A 23,187-nucleotide genomic window follows, 5' to 3' on the forward strand; every position below is an offset into this window, starting at 1 on the left:
GTCTGGGGTTCCTGAGGGCTGGCCTGAGCAGTAAAGACTGAAGCAAAGAAGGCATTCAGTAACTCTGCCTTCTCTGCATCCTTTGTCACCAGGGCACCCACCCCATTCAGCAAAGGGCCCACATTTTCCCTAGAAATGGTATATGTGATATGCTGGGTGTTGCCATCTTCCTCTTGTCAGAGTGCAGGGTCTTCCAATAATGAGACATCTCTGCTGTGGTCTTATCAGAGCACAGGTCTTCTGGGTTTGCCCCCATTCCCTGGATGACTGGGAGCGGAGAGTCCTTCATTATCTATACAGGCCGTTCCTTTAACCTTCTTCTAGTGTGTGTGCGCGTGCGCGCGCGCGCGCACACACACACACACACACACACACTTCCCATCATAGCAGTCCTAATATTTGTTACAAAACTCAACATTCTTTTTCTTCCTAACACTCAGAAGCAGACTTTCAGATTGTTTTACATAAGTTACATAAGCAACAGTCTTGGATCAGACCAAAATTCTACCTCACATAGTAATCCCTCTGCAACAATGGCCAAAACCAGATTTTAATGCCTTGGGAGTGGGTATTAAGAAGTGGGTAATCAGAGTGTTATTTTCTGAAACACTCTTACAGTTCAGAGATGCATGCTCAGGAATTCTCAGTAGACTGAACCTATGTAAACCAAAATACTCTGGAGCACAGAGTTCTCCAGCTTAACTGTACAGTGTGGGAAAAGAAACAAACTCCTTTGGTTTGGTTTGAACTTGCAGTTTGCTGGCTTTCTTTGATACCCGCTACTTCTCGAAGTGGAATAGGCAACGAAGGCCCCTTTGCAATTTACCCTCTCCCTGCCTTTCATGATCTGTCATATCCCGCTCACATTCCCTTTCTAGAACCATAAGTCCTAGCCTACTTCGCTGCTTATTGTACGAAGTCCTTGAGTGTTCTTGTTGCCCTCCCCTAGCCTTTGCCAGTTCTACTGTATCCTTTCTGACGTAAAGGGAGCTAAACCGTACATAATATTCAACAGCACACATGCAGGAACTCCATGGGTTTATGTAATGACAGAATACTTTCTGAAGTGTTTTCCATTTCTTTTCTAATAATTTCTAACATTCAAATGCCTTTTGAGCAATGAGGTGGTGTCTTCATGTGGCTATTTATTAACCACAGGTTTCGATTTCTGAATAGTAATGATCATTAGATTACTCAGGGCCTATCATATCGTTTTTCTTATCCCTTTACACTTAACTACATCCAATTTCATCTGCCAAGTCCAGTCAGCCAATTTTGTGAAGGTCTTCTGCATCATTTTATCATCAACCTTTGGTTTTACTAGCCTTCATTGTCATTGGATTTTTTTTGCTTACTTTTTTACTCCCTTTCAAGATCATTTATGCTAAACACCACAGGTCATGGGTCAGATCCCTGCAGGACTCTATCGGTGACTTTCTACCACTGTTAAAACCAACTGCTCATTCCAACTTTTCTTTTCCCATCTTTTAAACATTTACTCATATCAAGACCTTCCCTCTTATCCAATGGCTGCTTTGTTTCCATTAGAGGTTTTGTTGAAGAGCCTTCTCAAAAGCTCTTTGGAAATACAAGCAGACTATTGCAAACAGATTTCCCTTGTCCAGAGATCTGTTGAGGCCTTCAAAAAATGCCTGTAAGTTTGTGAGGCAGAATTCCTCTTTCCAAAAACTGTGCTTATCTCCCTCAATATGGCCAATATGGCTTTTTGGGGGGGTACTTTCCACTAATTTGTCTAGTGCAGACACTAAGCTCCAGGTCTGCAGTTCCCCAAGTCTTCTCTGAGAGAGGCTTAACAAGTAGGCATCATATTTGCCATGGTGATACACTCATGTAGCTTTAAGCAAGAACTTGCACTTCACAGTTAGTAGCTATTACACAGATAAATTCCCTTAGGGCTACTGACTGAAGACCAACAGGTAATGGTGACTTGCTATTGTTCATTTTGCCTATTTCTTCCATAATCCCTTCTACCAGAACTTCTCTTTGAGGCAGATCCTGTGATGAGTCCCCCACAGAGACTGGCTGTGGTGTAACAATCATCTCCTCCGTTTTTCCAAATCTTGGCATGGATACAAAAATTCATTTGCTTCCTCTGTTACGGCTTCACCACCTCTGCGTATACCTTTTATACTTTGATCATCTACTGTTTCTGCAGAGTCTCCAGAAGTCCCTCTCTGTGATTGAGGAGGGAAATTATTAATAGTTTTGATGGTTTCCTGCAAATCATTCTTCAAATTCTTTTTTGACCTGTCTGCACAACTGGGCAGTGAAGTCATCCATTGTTATTCTATTCCCTGTTCTTGCAGCTTTTTGATCTTCCTTCACATGCTATAGTTGGCATTACTGTCCTGCTTACGAGGTCAGAAGTACAGATGCAGTGCTATATCTTTCCTTTTATAATCCAAGAAATATATGTACTAGGGGACATCATAGCATCTCTGTGAGTTATTTTAGCTAAGAGAAGAAATGGCATAAATGCAGCTCAGATGTGGCACTGTTAGCATTAAGAAGCCCTCCTAGAATCCAAAAAAGCAGTGAAGACGCACAAGAGACTTTTCAGGCATTAGCCAGCTGGTGCTTCAGAGGACTGGAGCTGAGCTGACACCTGAAGCTGCTCCTGTGTCCTGCACTAAGTCCTCTCTTTTGTGACATGGCACGGATATCTCACATGCCTCTGTATGCTGCCAGAAGGTCTAGGAATGCTGCTAAACTGCTTCTAGCCCTGCAATTCAACATGGTCTCCTTTTAACAGTGCTGCAGTGGAGTGTGCAAAGCCTGCTGGGCTGAGTTGACATTGCACAATATGAGTTCTAGCGTCTCTGTGCCCAGGGCATTGAAAAGTCTCAGTAAGCTACGGACAACTGGCTGTGCAAAAAAAGTAACAGAAGGGAACATAGGAAACATGAAATTGCAAAGTAAAGCTCTCAAGGACTGATTGCACTTAGTGAGCACTTACATTTCAGCCCTGCACACTGAATAAGAAAAGCATAGTGTAATCACACAGTTAAATACTGCCTCATGATTCAGACAAAGAGGATGTCGAACCAAATAGTACACTGGCCATTCAGACATTTTTTGGTGACTTTTAGCACTTAATATTCTTAAAAAGATAAGAGTGGGGTGGACAGAATGTGTGTGTTTGTTGTGGTGGGGGGACAATACAAAGACCTTACAGATGGTTATATAGACCAGGGATGGAAAACTTGCATCTCTTAAGTTCTTACAGTTCTGGAGATGTTTGGGGGTAGCTTTAACGTCAGGGCTGTGCCACATCCCTAGAAAGAGGATTGTATTGAATATTTTGGATTCCCAACAACAAGAAACCAAGTTGGCTGAGGAGACTGAGATCAACTCTGCTGGGTCATCTCAGGATAACTTGAAACATGGCAAAACAGGTAAGACAAGCAGTATATGACATATTGAAGAGTGCAGAGGAGAGACCCCGGAGTAGCACTGCAGGAAGTTAACTTGTGTCTGGAAGGGTTTACTAGCTCCCTGTCAGTACCTGCCCTCTGAAACCTGAGCACATATTTGCAAAGCCGTTTGAATGTCTCTGATCTACAAGCAGTATATCAGCCAGTCTTGGAAAACTACTGTCATTTCCTGTCTGTGAATTTATCTCAGAGAGTGTCTTCCCAGTCACTCCAAGGTAGACAGTATATGTGAATGCCTCTGAGATATGCAAAAATTTAGCAAGTGGCTCAAGGGATCAGGAAGGTTGGCCAGAGAAACAGAAGAAGTGCTGGACATTATTAGTGGGCTAGATTTTTCTGGGGTAGTGGAGAAGAGAGTCTGGGATAGAGGAAGTTAACATTCCAACTTATATTCCTGTCCAGCTCTCTATCCCGTTTGCTGTTCTCACTGTTCTGTATGCACTTTTGTACATCACTTTCCTGACTACTATCCACCTGTGAATTTTTTGCATTTGAATCAGGCTGCTTTCTTTTTTTCCCCCGTGTCGTCTATGCACAAGCACAACACGTACTGACAGTACAGAAGAGCTTCTCTGTGAAAAGAATAAACACAGAAAGTCTTATCACAAAATAGAAGCTCTCTCACTGTGTGATGACAGTGCATCTGCAGTCAGGTTGGTGTGCAAGTAAAAGACAATCAATAGTAGGAAGACTAACTCCATTTTTACTAATCACTGTCTTAAGGTAGAACAAAGGAAGTATCCCTGAACTTTATATGAACTCATCAACTCCTGCCTGGCATCCCAGGAATTTGAGCTGGATAGAACTGGCTAGAAGTTGCGGAGTTGCAGTGGAAAATTCCATAAATTCCATTTTCTTTGTTCTTTACCTTGGATGTATAGCCAATCAAGAGTGTGTTAGACAGTAGCTATACCAACCAAAGAAATTTAAGTCGCTCACTTATGCTAGTTGGGGAAGCCTCTGCCTGATCTGTGCATCAGACATGCTTCCCCTGCAGCTGCTGGGGTGTGTGTGGGAAAATAAAGGCTCTCTATAAACTAAATTATGACAAGTAGAGGTTTTCTACGACACTGGTAAAATCTTGCGGGATAAATCATGCTCCCTCAATTAGGATGCTTCAGAGCAGAGCAGTCAGTCTCTAAGAAGCTTCTGCGAAGCATATGTGAACTCTAGTTTTGTCAGAAACTATTATTTGGCTATGTACAAATAGGAAAATCCACCTGACAGCAGGGCTGCCCTTAATGCCCTGTTCAAAACTGAACTATTTCAAGATTTCTGTAGAGTCTTACATAGTTTTGTTAACATGCACAAGACAACACTGATTTAAAGTTCTTTCTAGAAAATGGGCAAAGGTTTCTGTTGCAACTCTGTTGGTCCCTGAGACCAGTGGGAAAGGCTGGAGCAAGGAAGACTCACCCTAGGTGGAAGAGGATCAGGTTAGGGAACATGTAAACAAACTGGACATACACAAGTCCACAGGCCCTGATGGGATGCACCACAAATGCTGAGGGAGCAAGACCAATCTCAATTATCTTTGAAAGGTCATGGCGATTAGGAGAGGTTCCTGAGGTCTGAAAAAGAGCAAATGTCATTCCAGCCTTCAAGAAGGGCAAGAAAAAGGATCTGGGGAACTACGGCCAGCCAGCCTCACCTCGATCCCTGTGAAGGTCATGGAGCAAATTCTCCTGAAAACCATTACCAAACACATGAAGGACAAGAAAGTGATTGGGAGTAGTCAGCATGGATTTATGAAAGGGAAATCATGGTTGACCAACCTGCTAGCTTTCTATGATGAAACAACTGGCTTGGAGGGTGAGGGGAGAGCAGTGGATGTTGTTTATCTTGACTTTAGTAAGGCTTTTGACACATAACATCCCATAACATCCTCATGGACACACTGATGAAGCACAGGCTGAAAACTGGCTGAACTGCAGGGTTCAAAGGGTGGTGATCAGTAGCACAAAGTCTTGCTGGAGGCCAGTCACTAGTGGAGTAGCCCTGAGGTCAATACTGGGTCCAATATTGTTTAACATCTTCATTAATGACCTAGATGATGGGACAGAGTGCACTCTCAGCATGTTTGCAGATGACGGAAAAGTGGGAGAAGTGGTTGATACACTAGATGGTTATGTTGCCACTCAGAAGGGCCTTGACAGGCTGGAGAAATGTGCAGAGAGAAACCTTATGAAGTTCAACAAAGGGAAGTGCAAAGTCCTGCACCTGGGGCAGAATAATCCCATGCACCAGTACAGGCTGGGGACTGACCAGCAACTTTGCAGAAAAAGGCCCTGGGGGTCCTGGTGGACACCAAATCAACATGAGGCAGCAATGTGTCCTTGCAGCAAAGAAGGCCAATGCTATCCTGGGCTGCATTAGGAAGAGCTTTGCCAGCAGGTTGAATGAGGTGATCCTTCATCTCTCCTCAGCCCTGGTGAGACCACACCTGGAGTGCTGGGCCCAGTTCTTGGCTCTCCAGTACAAGAAAGACATGGACTTACTGGAGCAAGTCCAGCAAGCAGCCACGAAGATGTTTAGGGCACTGGAGTATGAGACAAATTAGGAGAGGCTGAGACAGCTAGGATTGCTTAGCCTTGAGAAAAGAAGGCTCAGGGTGGATCTTGTCAATGTGTAAAAATATCTGATGGGAGGATATAAGGAAAACAGAGTCAGACTCTTCTCAGTGCTATCCAGTGACAGAACAAGAAGCAATGGGCACAAATTGAAAAATAGGAAATTCTGTTTAAACACAAGAAAGAAGTTTTACCATAATGTGATTGAACACTGGGACAGGTTTCCCAGAAAGGTTGTGGAGTATCCATCCTTGGAGATATTCAAAATGCAACTGGACAGAGTCCTGGGCAACCTGCTTGAGCTGACCCTGCTTTGAGCTGGGGGGTTGGACTAGACAATCTGCAGAAGTCTCTTCCAACCTCAAATATTCTATGATTCTATGAACTCTGACAATTGGTGTAAGGCAGATATTTATGTTATCATCAGCTTGAACAGTGTAAGCTTGCCAAGTTTAAATGCCAAGAAAAACAGGCCAAAGCCCATGTTACTATCAGGAACACAAATTCCAAGTTCAGGGATCATAAGGCTTACCACAGTGAGACACTCCTCCTACTGAGGTTCTACAGAAGCTGTCTGTTAATTTTGCAGTTACAGTTTTCCCTCACCAAACCTAAATATTGGAAGAAATCATGAATTAAGTCTGTACATAGTTTAAAAAAAAAGTATAAGAAGTCCCCACACATCTCTGTCAAATGAGTGTAATTACAGATATCCAAGGTATTTTTATATTTAATGTATAAAACTGGTCCAAACTGCTGACATTTTGCAATGAATTTTGGCACACAAAAAAATCTGAAAGGGATCAGGAAAGCCAATAAGCTAAATGCTTTCTTAGAAAGTACTCACTTAGCATGCATATTCAGAAAGATGCGTGTAATGTTCAAACTGCTTAAAGAGATCCCCCATGAATACATACAAACTTTTTGCCAGTTAAAAAAAATTAGCAACATTTGATTATCAGCTGCAATTCAGTACTTTCAGGCTTCTGATTAAAATGCACAGTCTACAATAGTAATATGCACAACAATTTTTACCAATGTGTTCAAAATTTCATAATTCAACAACTGTGCAAGCATACATATAAGACTCTCTGATTTTACTGACACTTATCACACTTGAAGTTGAGTGAAACTGAGTACTGTGCTGAAGAGGGGCTAATTTCAGAATATCCATGATGCCCAGTTTCCTAAAATTCAATTTTAGCAGCTCCACTTGCAAATTTAGTAATGCCAGGTCACAGCAAGTGAGACTGCTATCCAAGGTTACAGCCAAAAATACTGGTCATACACTCCCTTAGTAAACATCAGCATGCTAAATTGTGCCAAGTCATTAAATGCATATATGATTATAATAAAGAAGTATATTTTTTAGCTGGGAGACATCATCTCCTGGTGTGTTTGAAGGGTTGCCTGAAGAACCTTCTTTTAGAGTGCATAAAGCATCTGCATTAGAAGATATGTTGTTTGCAGCTGATTCAGTAGCATCAGCGTGCAGCATTTGCTCAAGTCTCTGAATACCTGTAAAAAGGAAATACAGTTCACTACAAATTTCTCTTTGCCAAAAGAAACAGTGGAATCAGAAGGGAAATACTGACTGGACATATGGAAATAATTTTCACTGTGAGATTGATTAAATACTGGAACAGGTTGCTCAGAGAGGCTGGGTAATCTCCATCTTTGGACAGTCTCAAAACTTGACTGAAGAAGGCCCTGAGCAAGCTGCTCTGGCTCACAAACTGTCCCTGCTTTGAGCAGGATGCTGTACTAGATGACCAGAGAGTTCCCTTTCAACATACATTTTTTTACGATTCTATATTCCCATTACTCCCATTATTTCACAAACAACCCTTTTGACAACAATGTACAGCACTGATTCAAGATTAAGTATTTTATGACATAAGAGATGGGTGAATTTTTCATATCCAATGTAAGAGCCACATAAAAATGAGTGTTGCTGCTGAATTCTCACATGATATAAAGGGCAATTTGAGAGAGGAAAGAGCATATTACATAAAATTTGGTTCACTGACTTCTGAAAGAGTTGAAAATTATTTTTAAAATGAAGCTCTGCAAACTTTAAAGGTTTAATATAATCCAAAGTATATGCTTTGCAAACTATGCTCTGGGACAATCTAATACTTCCCAGTTTATACAAACTCTAAAAACACCACTCACAAGCCTAGAGAGAACAATCAGATCTGAACTTATGATTTGTAATGTTACCTTTTCTAAAAAACTTACATACTACTTCATGACACATTAAAAGTAAAACACACTTACACAAGTAAATTTTATCTACAGAATCAGAGAAAACCAATCTAAACCATCCAGGCTCATAACAATAGAAAGCTTTTCCAGGACTAATCAGGAGTTTTTCTTCGAGGAGCTTCTGCCATAATTCAAGTTCAGCTTCAAATGTCTGTGATTTTAAGAACTAAAAGGAGAAAATAAAACTTTATTAAAGACTGAACAAATTCATAAATTCTTTAAAAAGATTTTCAGGGACCTAATATTAAAGTGTGTAACAACACACATGACTAATTTTTTGTTTTTTTGTTTTATATCCCCACCCCTTTCCAAACTTCTTACATACTTTTCTGAAGTCTGCCCACACATACAGTCCTCCTGAACTTTTGAGTACGGGTATTCCAACATCTGCAAGTCCATCCACAAGAATATTCTGTGCTTCTTTAAGTCGCTTTTTGTTGGTGGGAAAAAACACATTATCCAACCAATCTACCAAAGAAAGAAAAATAGCATTGTTTTATTTCTACCTATAAAGGAAAAATAATACAGTTCAATGGAAACATTTGTAGCGTGGCTAACCTCTGTCACTAATGAATTGACTGAGAACATGCTGAACAGGTCCAGGACAGCCATGGAAGACAGCCAGTTGATTCACAGCTTTCTGAATTTCATGATTTCTGGTATACAGTACTCCAACTCTGATACCACTCATACCAAAATCCTTGGAGGACAAAAAGAAGAGAGAGGTAAAATTTTTACTTTATGCTTGTATTTTATCAAACCACCATCTACAGTCATTATGTTATATAGGAAAGAAATTCTCAGAAAAATTAGACTGCCACATCAACTGTGTGGCAAAATAAAACTTTCCTACCCTGCAATAATAACATTTGATGACACAGTAAGAAGAATCTTAAAACTATTGAGAACAGACGAGTAAATACAGAGAATAAATTGTCAATGGAATTGTCAATATTGGCTGTTTAAACCTGTGATCTGCAACAGTCACTGTTCATAAGTGTTTCCAAATCTACATAAGTATGCAATAACACAAACATATTAACATAAACTTTCCCTGAGTCCTTAAGCAGGAAGCCATATGTCTCGCTGTGCAAGGCACGAAGTCCAGCTTTCTATTCTTGCAAGTTGCTTAACCTGTACTACCAACTTGATGGAAAGCAGTATCTATCAATATATTTGTACATAATACTGATAAAAACAATACACTATTCTTAATATTTATGAAACTTGCCTTTTGTTCTTCTTGAGCAAAACTCCCATTAGAGGCAAGGAAATCATTAGTCACATAGAGAATGAAAGATCAATCCCAAGAAATTTAGGATAGCAACTATATAGTAACATTAAAATTAAAAATATTGACTACTGTGCCACATCTAGAAATGATCATTTTAATATACAGTGCAAGGACTGGTCCTTCCCATAATAAAAAAAAAAGCAGCCAAAACACTGCCCACCCAGTAAAGTACCCAATAAATCCCACTTCGCAGTGGGAGCTGTAAAATTATGTAGCATACCAAGCGTTCACTTCTAATACAAAAACCTTGAAAATGTTCTCCACACAAAATCGTCTGTGCTATCTATTCAAGTGTGAAAGGACTGATAAACAAATGATTAGCTATGGAGTTTTACACTCATAACATGAGCTGGAAGCATATAATTTCTGAAATTCTGGAGCAAACTCACACGTGGCCAAATGGAGTCCCCAGTGTGATAAAAAACAGGCAGCAACTTCAAAACTACTGTGCGGCAGGCGAGGGGAAGGGAAGGAGTGAAGGGGAAGGAGAAGGTGAAGGCAACATGCTGCCAAGCCAACAAAAAATGGTAAACATAGTTACACAGAGAATTTTTAGAGAAAATAGAGAACAGAATTTTTAGAGAATTGTTAACCCATTCTTGAAGCATTATGGGCTTCTTAGATAAACTGGTAACATTGTATGCGTGTTAATTATCTCCAGATATAGACAGCAATAACGAAAGAGAAGTTAGTGACTTTACCAAGGTTGCCTTAGAGGCCAACGACTGAAAACACACCTGCCTTGTACCCTTCCTCTGTCCCCATTATATCTCACTGTTGTTTCTAAGCAGTCATCAGTTTACAGTTCCCTCCAAGACAAGGAAAGGCAGAATGCTACAGATCTGAAATGTTTCAACTTTTACTATGCTTCCCCACACCAAATACAGCAATAAGCAATGCCAAGCAATGCCTTTAATACATAAGCATTAATTTTTTCTGTTGAGTAGATCACAAAGTAAACTCCATACTTTAACAAATTTTAGACCATTGAAGAAGAAAAATAAACAAGGAGACTCAGTTTGGCACCTATAATCCAAATTATGTCAGAATAGTCCATGAAATTTTTGTGGAGAAATATCATAAATTAAAACACAAACATAATATATCAACCTACCTTGCTAAAATCCCACATAAAATGTGTCCGTTCTGGATCTGGTACACTGAATGAGAAAAGAGGAAGTTAAAAAGAACTGCTGTTATAGAGGAACAAATTATACAGGTTACAAAAAATTTTAAATATGTAAAATTATAGTACATTTTTACTAAAATTTGTATATAAACCTTTAAAGTGTTACGACTTTTTTTCAGAGATCTTGTAACAAAACTTTATCCTACAACACACAGATACACACAAAAACAGAAAAGAAAATGATTTGCACTAAGACATAATGGTCCAGTTAAAATTCCCACAGATTCTCACTATATTGATCAAACTCATATTGAAACAAAAATTATATTTCCATAAATGGTGCAAAATGGCTCTTGATGGAGAAGAATTCTTTGCTCAGCTATGCTATATTTCAGGCTATGAAAGGGAGAATTGAACATTTTAGGGCATGTACTTGCATAGCGTGGTGCAACTAAACTAAATATACCTCAGAGGACTATTTGAAGAAGATGGCTTTTCTCCTTTGTGTAACTTTTTGTAGGTAGATCCAAGGCTGGAGATTTCCTCCTTCAGACACATGAAATTGGGTGAATTTTCATAGTAACAAAACTATTTTGATTTCGTGGTTCATATTGGTTTGTGTACGGTTCATTTATGGTTCATGTTCTTGTATGGGTAAGACAATACCCAGTCACTCCCTGTGCTTGGTAGCACTCAGATGGACTTGGAAATTTACCATCAGTGTGAAACTTATGCAGTTATACAAAGACAATCACATACTTTTGGGAAAGAAGTTTCATTAGTCAGATACCAATAGCTTTAAATATTCTTGAAACATTTATTTTTTCATCATCTGTGCCAGGAAACTAATAGCCCAACAACATACTAGTCAAGAAGGAGACCACTATAGCGGGTAACCACAACTTCTAGCAATTTCATTTGCATTACAGTGAAATCCTTACACTGTGTAACAGGAAACAACAGAAAAAAGCAAAGTGGCAAGATGACTAAGGGCTCTGTCTATTTTTGATTGTTATTACTATACTATGCATACCTGCTGGAAGCAAGAGACCTGCCATTTAAAGCAGTCTGTGAAAAACATCTCTTGTATTAACTAGTCTCATAGTTGCAAAGGTCTGGATGTGAGTTAGTTATATTGACTAACTAGAAGTTTGAAAAAAATGGCATAGGTTCTATTTAGGATTAAGTATCTTCCAATCCCTTCTAAGAAATCACACTTACCAGTCTAAGCTAAGAACACTGGTGAAGGTGGCATCACCATAAACAGACAGCATGTATATCTCATCCATGATTACATGCAATTCATATCTATGCATAGAGAAACATAGGCATATTAACATATTTAAATGAAAGGTCTTTGCATATATACATTAACTATTGCCATGGCAAAGTACCCATAAACATGCCTATTTGCTATTATACTCACCCTGCAAGTTTTACCCCCAAATCAATTCTTTTTAAGGTCACAAGACCTACTGTAAGCACCTGTGCATCACCAGCTATTTATACATATCTGATATTTCTCAGCAGCAATAACATTCCATTACATAATATCTGAAATAAAATCTGACTGCATGCTCAATCCAATGGTTCTCAGGATTATGTGTGGTCCCCACCCAAACCATATTTAAAATTTCAAACAAACAGAACTGTATATTATAGTCCCCTTTACCCTGCAAGACTTATTCGCTGAAACTTGAAAACAAATGCAGATGTTAGATTAAGATCACTTAAGATAACTCTCTAATACACTCCTGCTGTGAAAGCCACAACAAATAGCAGCCATCACAGAAGTATCATACTTGATACTAGGAAGCCTTAGGCATATTCGGAAATAGCAAATAAGTGGCAGAATGCTTTAAACATCCAAGTAGCACAGGTTCCCCAGTCTAACAAAACCTCATTTAAATTGATTGTTGACTTCTATATTTTTTTCAAAAAAGGAAGCTTGGTTTCAGAGCAGCTTTTACATTAAAAATAAAATTATTTTTTTCTAATCATTATCCTCTAACATTTTAGTACCAACTTAAGTTGGTTGCATCCTGAAATCCATGCACCGTGCCGGGAAAAAGACACACGTGCCACTTAAAAAACTTGCTAACTGGAAATAGCGCACCGAACTCTACCAACCTCCACTGCTGTTTCTGTGAAAACAAAAAACACCCCAAAAATGCAGGAACATTATGTTATTCTCTTTCCAAATAAAATAAACCAGCAGGAGTCTTTGGTAAATAATGAACAATTAATACTAACCTACTCTATTTATGATTGTCAGAAACTATCCAAGCACTATTAGATTTTGAAGTATGTTCAGAATTTTGCAGTCATTCTTTGGCAAAAGCCCATTGAAATAATAAGGGTACACATTTTTCAAAAAAACAACCAAACCCACAGATGTTTTTCAAAATGAAGTATTTTTTCTCTGTCAGTACCCAAAGGATTCAGGAGACTGCTAAGGCTTCGAATGCAAGCTCTGAGCTGGGCAAAGATAAAAGATGGGGAAAAGGAAAGGGACATCTTGGAGGTATCTTCCTTTGAAGGAAAATGAATTGCCTATAAATCTCAAATTCAAATTAAGTAGGTATAAAAGATACTAAGACACTTCAGACAGTTAAATTACTCTTGGATAATTAAATTACTCCTCCTCCATCAATTTTTTTTATTTTCTTATTTTGATAACATTTCAAGTGACCACACTAGCCATATTTACATTTTTTACTGCTAAAGACCTTGGTAATCACCTGTTGTCATTTTTCTGAGCCATGCATCAAAGCAGGTTAATAAAGAAATATCATTAAGCAAATAAAAAGCTTTAGTAGTTTAAACCACACATTAAAAATCCCAAAGATCTTTCATTCAGAAACACATTGTTGGACCCCAACTTAAGTAACGTATTTTAGAGTTCCCAGAAAGGCCAAATTAAAAGGATAGCAATACAAGAAACATGACCAGGACCCTGTATACCACCTCCTGGGAACACGTATAAACCAAAGAACAGGAGATCACCAAAGGTGATTTTTCATTACTGCTCTATTGCATAATGGAAAATTAAAAAACAAGCAAACAGCACTAGGACTCAAACCTGTGCGCAAACTCTAGACAGTGTTTCAGTAACTGTGCTGGGTAAACGTCCCCTAAAGGATTGTGAGGGTTGATCAGGATTAATGCTCTGACTCGGATACCCTGAAAAAAGAAAAACTGATAGTCGGAGATGCCAGTGACGTCAAACAGAGGACTATCAAGCATGTAAGTTAGCCAACTCTTCAATGAAGAGCTAGCTTTCGAAAAGTTTTTAGTTACACATAAACAGATGTTTTAATAATTAGCATACAGAATGAGATTCCAGCTACACACCTCATTTCAGAACTTCTCCAATATTACCCCCAGAAACATACTAAATAGTTTATTAGCAAATGAAAATCAGGTTAACACTCTTATGAAAAAAAAAATCAATGTCAGCAGGCAAGATTATGATGTTGTACAGATTAACATTTATTCTTGGTTCTACAGGTGTACTTTCAAAATAGTTTCACAGGATTGAGCAAAGTTACTATGGATATACATTGGGAAAGCTGAATGGAATTTGGACTTTCACATTCTACAACCAGCTAAGTAATTAATTATTCATTGCTGTTTTTTTTTTTTTTTAAGTAAGAGACTGTGCAGAAGTCAAAGGTTAAAAATTTAGTTATTTGTTGTTCTAAGAGAGGTGCAGAGGGATGAAAGGAAATCTGGGTAAAGAATTTTCTCCCCACTATTATATGAGATTGTAAATATTCTACTGTGTAATGAGAAGAGTCCCACATGATCAAAAATCAGATTATAAGGACAAACATAATCCATATTTTTAACTCTACAGGTATATCTCAAAATCATCTACTTTCTATTTGCTAAAAAAATCTTTAATGTATATTAAGCTAAGCTATATTCAACAAAGATATTTTTATTGTGCACAGGCAAATACTGTAATAGTTACAGCAGGAACTTTCAAGAGTTAAACTCTATCAACATGAGGAATTGCCTTATTACTTCAAGTTTGGGATAAACTTGAAATTAAATTAGTATTTTTACTTCCTCCTTCAAAGGAGGATTATTTGCAAAGAGCAACTCCACAGGAACTCCAGGAAAAGAAAAAAAAAATCAATTATGAGGGAGCACTGACATTTGCTCTCCCCTCAATATATAATTTGCCTGAACATTTATGGGTACTGTGAGCAAAAACTGAACAGGCAATTAACTTTCAGTTTTTTGCCTTTGGTTCCAGATATGGGAAGAAATTACTTGAAAACAAGCTAAGATGTAAATCCCAAAGCAATACCAGCTTTTCCACAAGAACTTCTTGCATGGATATCATCTTTACGCAGTAAAGTTTGTTTTTTGCAGTTTAGAGTATTTCACATCTGACAAGTATTAAGTAGCAGAAGATACTGAGGGAGGAGCTAGTGTTTATAGGAACAGCTGCTGTGGGATGGTACTTTCTCAATTGCTAGTTGTTCCTCCAGCTATTTATTATATTACATGCATACAGATGTTTGTAATATTAACCATGAGAACAGTTTCAGCTCTTGAAGAATGACAGAGACATGCCTAACTGTTAACTAGAGTTAACCAACACTAACTCTAAAGATTTAATGTGCCTCATGATCCAGCATTTTGTCCAGACAGCTCACATTTTGATAGCCACAGTAACAGAGCTTGGGTGCTAGCTAAATACCTTTGCTACGATCAAGTGACAATTTGTCTGAATGCTCGATCTCACATAGACTGCCATGGGCACAGAAGATGACATAGACATACAGATCATACCTAAACATAGGCACCATGCTGACAGAGCAGTTCAGCTAACTAGGAGATCTTCAACATATCTAAATCAAACCAAAACAAGAAAACCCTCAAAATCAAAACAAACCCTCCCACCCAACAACAACAATTTTGTTGCACACTTGTATGCATCCAAAATACCCACTTTATTTATATGTGACCTTACTTATAATACTGCCCTTTACAACTGACCTTACTTGTATGCTCTACCTGTTGTCAAACCTCATTTGTTATCCTGGACTAGGACACAAGTCTATTTGACTTCTTGTCTTGAAACCATTATTAATACTACTACCACCACATCTTTGGTAAAATGTTTCACTATTCATCCTGTGTTCTCTCTGGCTGGATCTTTATGAGGAATATCACAGACAGTTGAGTTTAAGTGCATTTACAATTTCCCATGAAGTCTGCAGATAATGAACTTCAAGATGACGAGAATCTGAAACATTTTGGCTGAAATAAAAACTATTGAACACTATTCAATTGTAATGGACGCTCAGAAAACAAAACATTCCTTAAGTAAAGCAGTTCCAAAAAGAGAGGGAAGCGTTAAAAAAAATGAGACACAATGAGACAAATAATATTCATACACTACTGATGAGAATAAAATCACTGAAAATGATTTGTTAAATATTTTGAACTACTGAAGTTTCCTAAATTCTGGAAAAATTACATTTTCCAAGGAGCCTTCAAAGTGGAACAATTCTTCCCCCACCCCTCTGACTTTCCAATGATACTACAGTACATGGTATTCAATCCTCCTTGTTAGCTGGAATTCAGAAGAGCCCCCTTCAGAATCCCACTAGATACATCTCTTTAATTAATGGAATGGATCATTAAAGTAGCTTATTCTGTCTTCTTAGAGTCTGAATAGCTCCTTCACTGAAGTTCCATAAAAATCCACTGAGGAAGAAGCTTGGTCTTGAAAAACAAATTAAGATCTGTTCTTCATAAAATAGAGTAAGGGTGTTTCTCTATATTTTATTATATTGCCCATGTTACAAAATTAATTAAATTCCTGTTGCTACAGTTGGGCCCACCCCAGTTATAAGATTGTGAAAATTTGTAAACATGAAAATGTGTAAGTAGTTCAATGTTGGGAAGTTACGTTGCTTACAAAATAACTAGGAAAACATGAAAATCAGAAATCATTTAATGATATTCCTACCTGGTTTTTAGCTCTCTGTAGTGCAGCTTCTAATTTTTCAGCTGTTAACTGGAAAGGGTGACTTTCTTCATCTGTCACCTGTAGAAGAAGAAAAAAAAATCAACAAGAACAAAAAAAGACGATGGCGAAGAAACACTCCCACCCAGCGAAAATATAATTGCGACTGGCTTTTAGCAAATAAGTAAGTTAAACAAAACAAGCTTTTGATGGCACTAGCTCAAGGAGGGAAAATAGCAATCCAACAATGTTATCATCACCTCAGAATCTGAAACCAAGAACAGTCTTTCATATGTAATTCAATTATTGTGTTTTTTAAATATTGTCCGTATACAAGACTATACTTTCAACGACTTGCAGAGGAATTTGTGTACTTGAAAATTTGTGGGTTCTTCTTCCCCTCTGACTGTATCATTTGGTTTATAAAAGATACTACCTCCCTTTGCTTTGCCTCTCAGACTACTGAGCTTTCAAAGGGGAAACCAGTGTTATACAGCCTATGTAGCAAATAAATGTTTCAGTGATTAATGGGAAAAAGTTTTACAAAACAAACTTACTTCTAGTAAGAGTTACAAATTTGGAGCTCACAAATTATAATTCAGTGTACCAATGCAGAGGAGAGTCTGTACAGAACAAATGTGATCCTACACAGCTGATCACACCAGTCCCCTGTTGTGCTGCAGTCTGGAAAAAAAGACAGACTACCTCTAAAAGGGCTTCAGAGACAGCTTTACCTCACTGAACAAGGGCACATGAACAGGTTGTATTCCACCATATAGCCATGTTTTTGAATTTATACCACCGTAGCATGGAGTTGGAATAAGATATCCATCTAAAAATATGAAAAATAGAATTAACATTTCTCATGAGCAATTATTTCATTATACTCTAACAGACCAAACTGGCAACCTAAGAATTTGACATTTGATTTAATCTCAAAGCCTTTACTGTGGCCTAAAAACAATATTTAAGCAAAACTGAAAATTTAGCAGAAAATTTAGCAATCAACCTGAATTCTTTCCCAATTTTCTTCCTTAACATTTGCAGTTTCAGATTGGTTTTGATAGTCATATAAATTTTCAGTGAAAGGGAATGGATATGATCCATGGACCCGATTGTTTTCTTTGCTTCTTTTAAAATCTTTTAAATAATAATGACAATAACAATCATGCTGTCAGTATTTTGTTAATGCTGTTACTATTAACTTTTCAGCAGAACTGCTGCAAACCTCAACTACTTCATTCTGGTGCCAAAGTGCTGTCATGTGCCAAGGAAGCCTACAGCACTGTGGAACTTCTATGCCTCCTTGTCTTTTTTGTGAAGTAGTCCCAAATTGGCGCTGGACATACTGCAAAAGCCCTGTGTAACAGGTTTTCAGTGAAGGCTAAGAGTATGCTTCCTATATTAATGAAGTGCTAAAAGGCAGTCTGTCAGTGTTGAAGCAGAAAAGTTCCTGTTAAAAGTGTACAATGAAATAAATACAATGAAATCTGAATATATTAAAATGGGATACGTTTACAAGTAGCCTTTGATAGGCATTTTCTTTATCATTTTAAAGCTAAGCAAAACTCACTCATTTCACACCTTTTTTATCACCTATAAGCTGAAGTCATCGCACCACATGAGGTTCCCCCCAATACTCCATTCTCCCCTGTCAGGGCTTCTTGGCATCCAGTAACAGGGTGCTATGGGGGGCACAGCCTCTTGTGCTGGAGGAAATATAACTCATCTTGCTCACCTTCCCTTTTTGGCAGGTCTTAACGGATTTCCCATTCTCTACTGCCCTACATACCCACTCTCCTTCCTCCACTCCAAACCAGACATGCAGACATTTTCCCTTGCTGTGGTCTTTTTTTCCTTCTACCGTCTATTTCTGCTGAGAGCACCATGTTTCCCAGACCTCCATTCCTTCTGCTTTCCATTCCCCTGTGCTTCCTCTTCAACACCATTCTTATTTGACAAAGAACCCCTTTTTTGCTGCAACTCTGCTCCCCTGTCCCAAATTCTTTCTATATTTTTTCCTTACCCTGTTAGCTAAGTTTTCTCTGGGTCCCTGATTTCAATCCAGCCCATCTGTCTCCCTTGTATACCAGCCTACTTCATGGTTCCCACCTCTTTTTCTCATGACTTGTCAAAATGCACTTTGCCTTCTCTTGATGCCATTCTCCCCTTCCCATAACACTCTTCTCAGAAAGCTACAGATTGTATCCCAGAAAGCAAGTGGGCCTGCTGATACCTCAAAAATTTTCCATGGTTCTAGAAATAATCAAAGGCATTATTAAAAAGACACTCTGCTAGTGACAAAAAAATACCATGTGTCGCTTCATTCAGTCAGTTATAATAAAAGTAGGCTGTCATAAATCACAATACTATTAGATTCACTGCTAACTAAAGTTTCCAAATAAAAATAATCATTTTTTACTCACCACAAGGGTCACATAATACAGTTGACAGTGTAGCAAAAACAGCACAACAGCCACTCATAACAGTGATCTAAAAAGAGTAGTACGAACTCACAATAGCAGAAATACCTGTGCCTGTCTAGTTTGAAGGTAACATTTAGATGACTAAGATAGATTACTGCAAGCTTTAGTAAGAGTTTTGATTAAAAAAAATAGTTTTTGAAGCACACTTTCTGGTAAACTAAAGTGTTACATGCAAAGTTTAAACCAGTCATTCTACTAAAGTTAAGGTCTTCTTAAATATGTCATTGCAATCTCCCTTCCCACCTCCAGTCTAGGTTTTCCTGAATAATTGAAAAGGATTGCTTACATTCCTGCAGAATAAAAACAAAACAAAGCCCACAGTATTTTTAGGTGTTTGGCTTTGCATTCACACCCTGTTGGTGAATCCAGGGAGGCCTGTAGTTTGGCAAACACTTAGAACTATTATCCACTGGGAATACTTTTTCCAAAATGTCTAGGATTGCAATATGGTTTCTCTTCCTCTTCCTTCCCAGTTTAAAAATGAAAGTCAAAGAAAGGTTGGAGACATAAAGGTTGGAGAGAGACACACAAAGAACAGAAACATGTTTCTACCTTCCAACTGCTGGAGGAACTTAACAGAAGGTATTTCAGCTACAGTAAATACTCAATATCCATAAACAAGCAGAAAAGTCTTAATCCTAAACCAGCTAAGAAATGACCAATGCATGTATTAGCTACATCTTATTCTGCACATGCCACTCCAACCTAAAGTCGAAGTTCCACAAAAATGAGTTAGGAAGTTGCATTTGTATTTCTACATGTTGTTGTCATTTATTAACTTTAGAAGCTATTCACAAGTCTTGAAACTACAGGAGAGGGAATCCCCCTTTGTACAGTTCATAGTTTCTACTTTTGCTTTCTGCATTGCTGTGGGAACAGAAGAATATAACAACTTTCTGAAAGTACTTCAGAACTTCTCCCTACACCTTTTCCCCATGAGTTTGGCAATTTTCAGTTTACAACTCACAGCATATAAACCCTAGACTTTCATTCAAAAAAACAGAGTGAAAAACCCACGCTATTACATCCCCTTCATATTAAGTGCTTGAGAGCTACATGTTGCCCACTTTTTCAACAAAAAATTACGCTAAGAAGACTTCTGTCCTACAGGAATTCCTCCTGTAGTATCTTGTTGACATATGTGTACAGATTTACTCAACTCTTATCAATTTAAGAAAAACAGAATGCAAAGCTAAAGCACTTGTCTTACATGTTCTGGATCCAGTGCTTCTGCAGCTCTAGCATAGTCTGTCAGAAATTTGGCAATTTCTTCTCTGAAGCTGAAATACAGAATTAAAGTCAACTACGTAATCACATATATCTCAGAAAAAAACCACAAATCACACACAGAAGAAAGTTTACCAAAAATAGAACAATGCATAATCCGTACATAATACAAGGCTTATAAAAGCCTTGAAGATTTTGTTTTTCCTACAGATTAAATGATATTATTTCCACAGATATCCAGCATGCTACAGTTCTTGAGGTAAAAGAGCATAGGAGCCATCTGTTACCTTGAATAACAGTGACTGTGACTCAACTAGTATTTCCAGAAAAACTAGCAAATAAAGAAGCGTCTTTGAGGCTGGGTAGAATCTCTTTTTGGAGACAGGACAAGAATTTGGGCACCAGGAACAGTGAAACCTGAGTAAATGAACATTAGATCAGGACAGACCTTCAACCCTAATAAAGGCAATGGTAGAGTTCCTACTGATCTTCATGGAGCCAATATTTTACCTCTACTTTTTGCAGCACACAGAGTTCTAGTTTATCCCTCACTAAGTCTAGAATAAGTCATTCCAAGAAGCTATCATGAGCTCTGGAAGAACTGTCCATATGTGCTCTCTTTCTTGCCAACATGACAACAAGACCTTAGGAATTTTGGTTGTTTTTTGTACAGTAAAGACAGGTGGAAAAAACAAAGCAAAAAACCAGAAAAGCAACTCCTGAGCAGGAAACAGAAAACGTGTCATCAAGCCACTAACATTAATTCATCTAGCCTTCAGGTTTACCAAAAGTGAAACAACAGCCAGCTTGACATAAGCCACCACTAGCACTGAACACAACCAGTGTGGAAAAGGGGAAAACTGACTTCTTACCTTTTAGTACCTTGTGTATCAGAATAGTGGAAAAGTTCAGGCTCCAGATAATTCATGTCAAGTCTTTTGAGCTAATTACATAAAAGAGATATATGGCAGAACACTATATTCTTGGGCATTTCTGTTCTGCTGTACCATATTTATTTTTTAAAAAATCATTATTCAGTAACATTAAAGAAGTGGAGAACATAAAAATTCATGAGTAACAATTATGCTCATATTTTGCACGTCGCTTTTTTAGTTTTAAGGTATTAGACAGCAACGACATTAAAACATCATCAAAACAATGGAAGAAAATCACGAAAGAAAGAATTCTTTGATTGCTCTGTCATGCATTAAAACAAATCCTGAATATCACATTGAGAAAAAGCATACCAGCTAGGAAATTATGCATTACTTTTGAAATATATCAAAACCCAACCAAATCTGTCAATATTTACAACATTAATCTTTAATTCAAACATCAATTTTGATTAGCTTCTCAACCAGCAGGAAAAAAATGACAGTAACCTTAAGCTTTGGCTTTGCCACAGCAGAAAAGTGAGCCACTTACTAGGCCATAATTTTTCCCTCAGAAATACACTTCTTGAAAGCTACCATTCCCAGACAAGATTTTCTGTTAAAACAGGAACGGAATCTCACATGATTTCTGTTTAAAGGTTAGAGAACATGTTCAATCAAATGTGAGTGAAGTTTAAGCAAAAATAAAATGATTTTGGCTTTCAACCAGAGGCAGGTTTTCAGTGTAAATATTACTTTGCAAAGCATTTCCAAACATGAAACCTGAGCAGCACATACAAAGCACGCTTATTTGTGAAAGCTGTTAATCACAGCACTGGCAGTATGCTACGGTAGATGTTACCTTTTCTGTGATAAATTATTTGTTAACCAGACACCACAAAATTGTCAAGAACCAACTGGCAGCTAAATCCAAATTAGTCAGAAGACAGCAACACTTACTCTCTCCTCTATTAAATCATAGCAAAGTTTGTTCTCACTCGTTCCCAAATTCAGAATGCCCTGAAAGAAATTACTATTAGTAAATAATATCATTACATGACTAGAAGAGCATTAGTTTAGTTCTCATTCTGAGTTTGTCGCACTTGAAGCGTCTCTGCCGGCCAGGAGCGCCTACAGAAACTCCTGGGTGCCGATGCTGACGGTGTGTTTTTGGGTGTGAGGATGCCCGTTCGCCGGACCCCCCCAGCCACAGCGGATGGAGCCCCCAGCCGCACCTGAGGATTGAGGCGGCGATCGAAGGGGTCCGCGACGTACAGGGCGAAGCCCTTGTCCAGCAGCCCGGGGGCGCTGGCGGCGATGCGGGCGCCGCGGGCGGACAGAGCCCGCTCCGGGGCTGCGGCCGGCAGGGCACCGCCGCCGCTCATCCTCCGTGCGGCACGGCGGTCCCGCGCTCGCCGCCGGCCCGGGCGCCGCTGCCGCCCCCAGCCTGCCCTGGCGGCACTGACCGGACGGCGTCCGACGCGGTACGAGGCTGCCGGCACCAGTTACAGCCAGGAGAGCAGCGAACCCCACGCCTCTAACGTGACCCACTGCCTGGCAGGCAGGTTGCTACTTCAGACCGACGGTCTTCGCTAAGCCGGGTTTGGTCTTTGCTCCGCTAGAGACCTGCAGCACCTGGACGGCTGCTCTGGCAGGATGACGAGAAGCGAAGGGAGAGCTGGGGCCGCCGGGAGAGGAGGGGCGCTGGCGTGGGCAGAGCCCATCGCTTCCTCCCCAGCGTCCGGAGGAAGAAAAGGTTTCAACACACTGACTTCCAAGCGTTTCTTTCCGTGTCTATGTTTTACACACTGTCTTTTTAGTTAAGGATATTTTGTTCTTTTAAAATTAAATCATGTCTTTTAGATATTTTTGACACTTACTTATAAAATGGCAAGTA

The 23,187-nt window shown here is 38.9% G+C and overlaps 1 protein-coding gene across 1 annotated transcript; it reads right to left on the reverse strand.

Moving 5' to 3' along the window:
- Nucleotides 1-6,724: 6,724 nt before the first annotated feature.
- On the reverse strand, nucleotides 6,725-22,675 carry LOC112965901 (1-aminocyclopropane-1-carboxylate synthase-like protein 1). Its single transcript, XM_026065399.1, has 14 exons — nucleotides 22,394-22,675; nucleotides 22,251-22,310; nucleotides 21,291-21,361; nucleotides 20,402-20,471; nucleotides 19,132-19,198; nucleotides 17,440-17,537; nucleotides 16,709-16,786; nucleotides 13,799-13,899; nucleotides 11,938-12,024; nucleotides 10,702-10,747; nucleotides 8,852-8,993; nucleotides 8,619-8,761; nucleotides 8,306-8,459; nucleotides 6,725-7,543 (listed from the first exon to the last, which is right to left on the reverse strand). Exons 1-14 carry the CDS (start codon nucleotides 22,673-22,675, stop codon nucleotides 7,356-7,358), a joined length of 1,587 nt encoding a protein of 528 aa, XP_025921184.1. The 3' UTR covers nucleotides 6,725-7,355.
- Between the last annotated feature and the right edge of the window lie 512 nt (nucleotides 22,676-23,187).

This window comes from Apteryx rowi, unplaced genomic scaffold (genome assembly GCF_003343035.1).
Source record: "Apteryx rowi isolate R43461 unplaced genomic scaffold, aptRow1 scaffold_226, whole genome shotgun sequence".
NCBI lineage: Eukaryota > Metazoa > Chordata > Aves > Apterygiformes > Apterygidae > Apteryx > Apteryx rowi.

Bases quoted from the DNA above. Each gene is read 5' to 3' on its own strand.
- LOC112965901 (XM_026065399.1), bottom strand. From the start codon at position 22,675: ATGAGCGGCGGCGGTGCCCTGCCGGCCGCAGCCCCGGAGCGGGCTCTG. The intron at 20,472-21,290 runs GTAAGAAGTCAG...TCTGTATTTCAG, and splicing joins GATACACAAGGTACTAAAAG to CTTCAGAGAAGAAATTGCCA. The intron at 19,199-20,401 runs GTAAGACAAGTG...TACTCTTTTTAG, and splicing joins AAGCACTGGATCCAGAACAT to ATCACTGTTATGAGTGGCTG.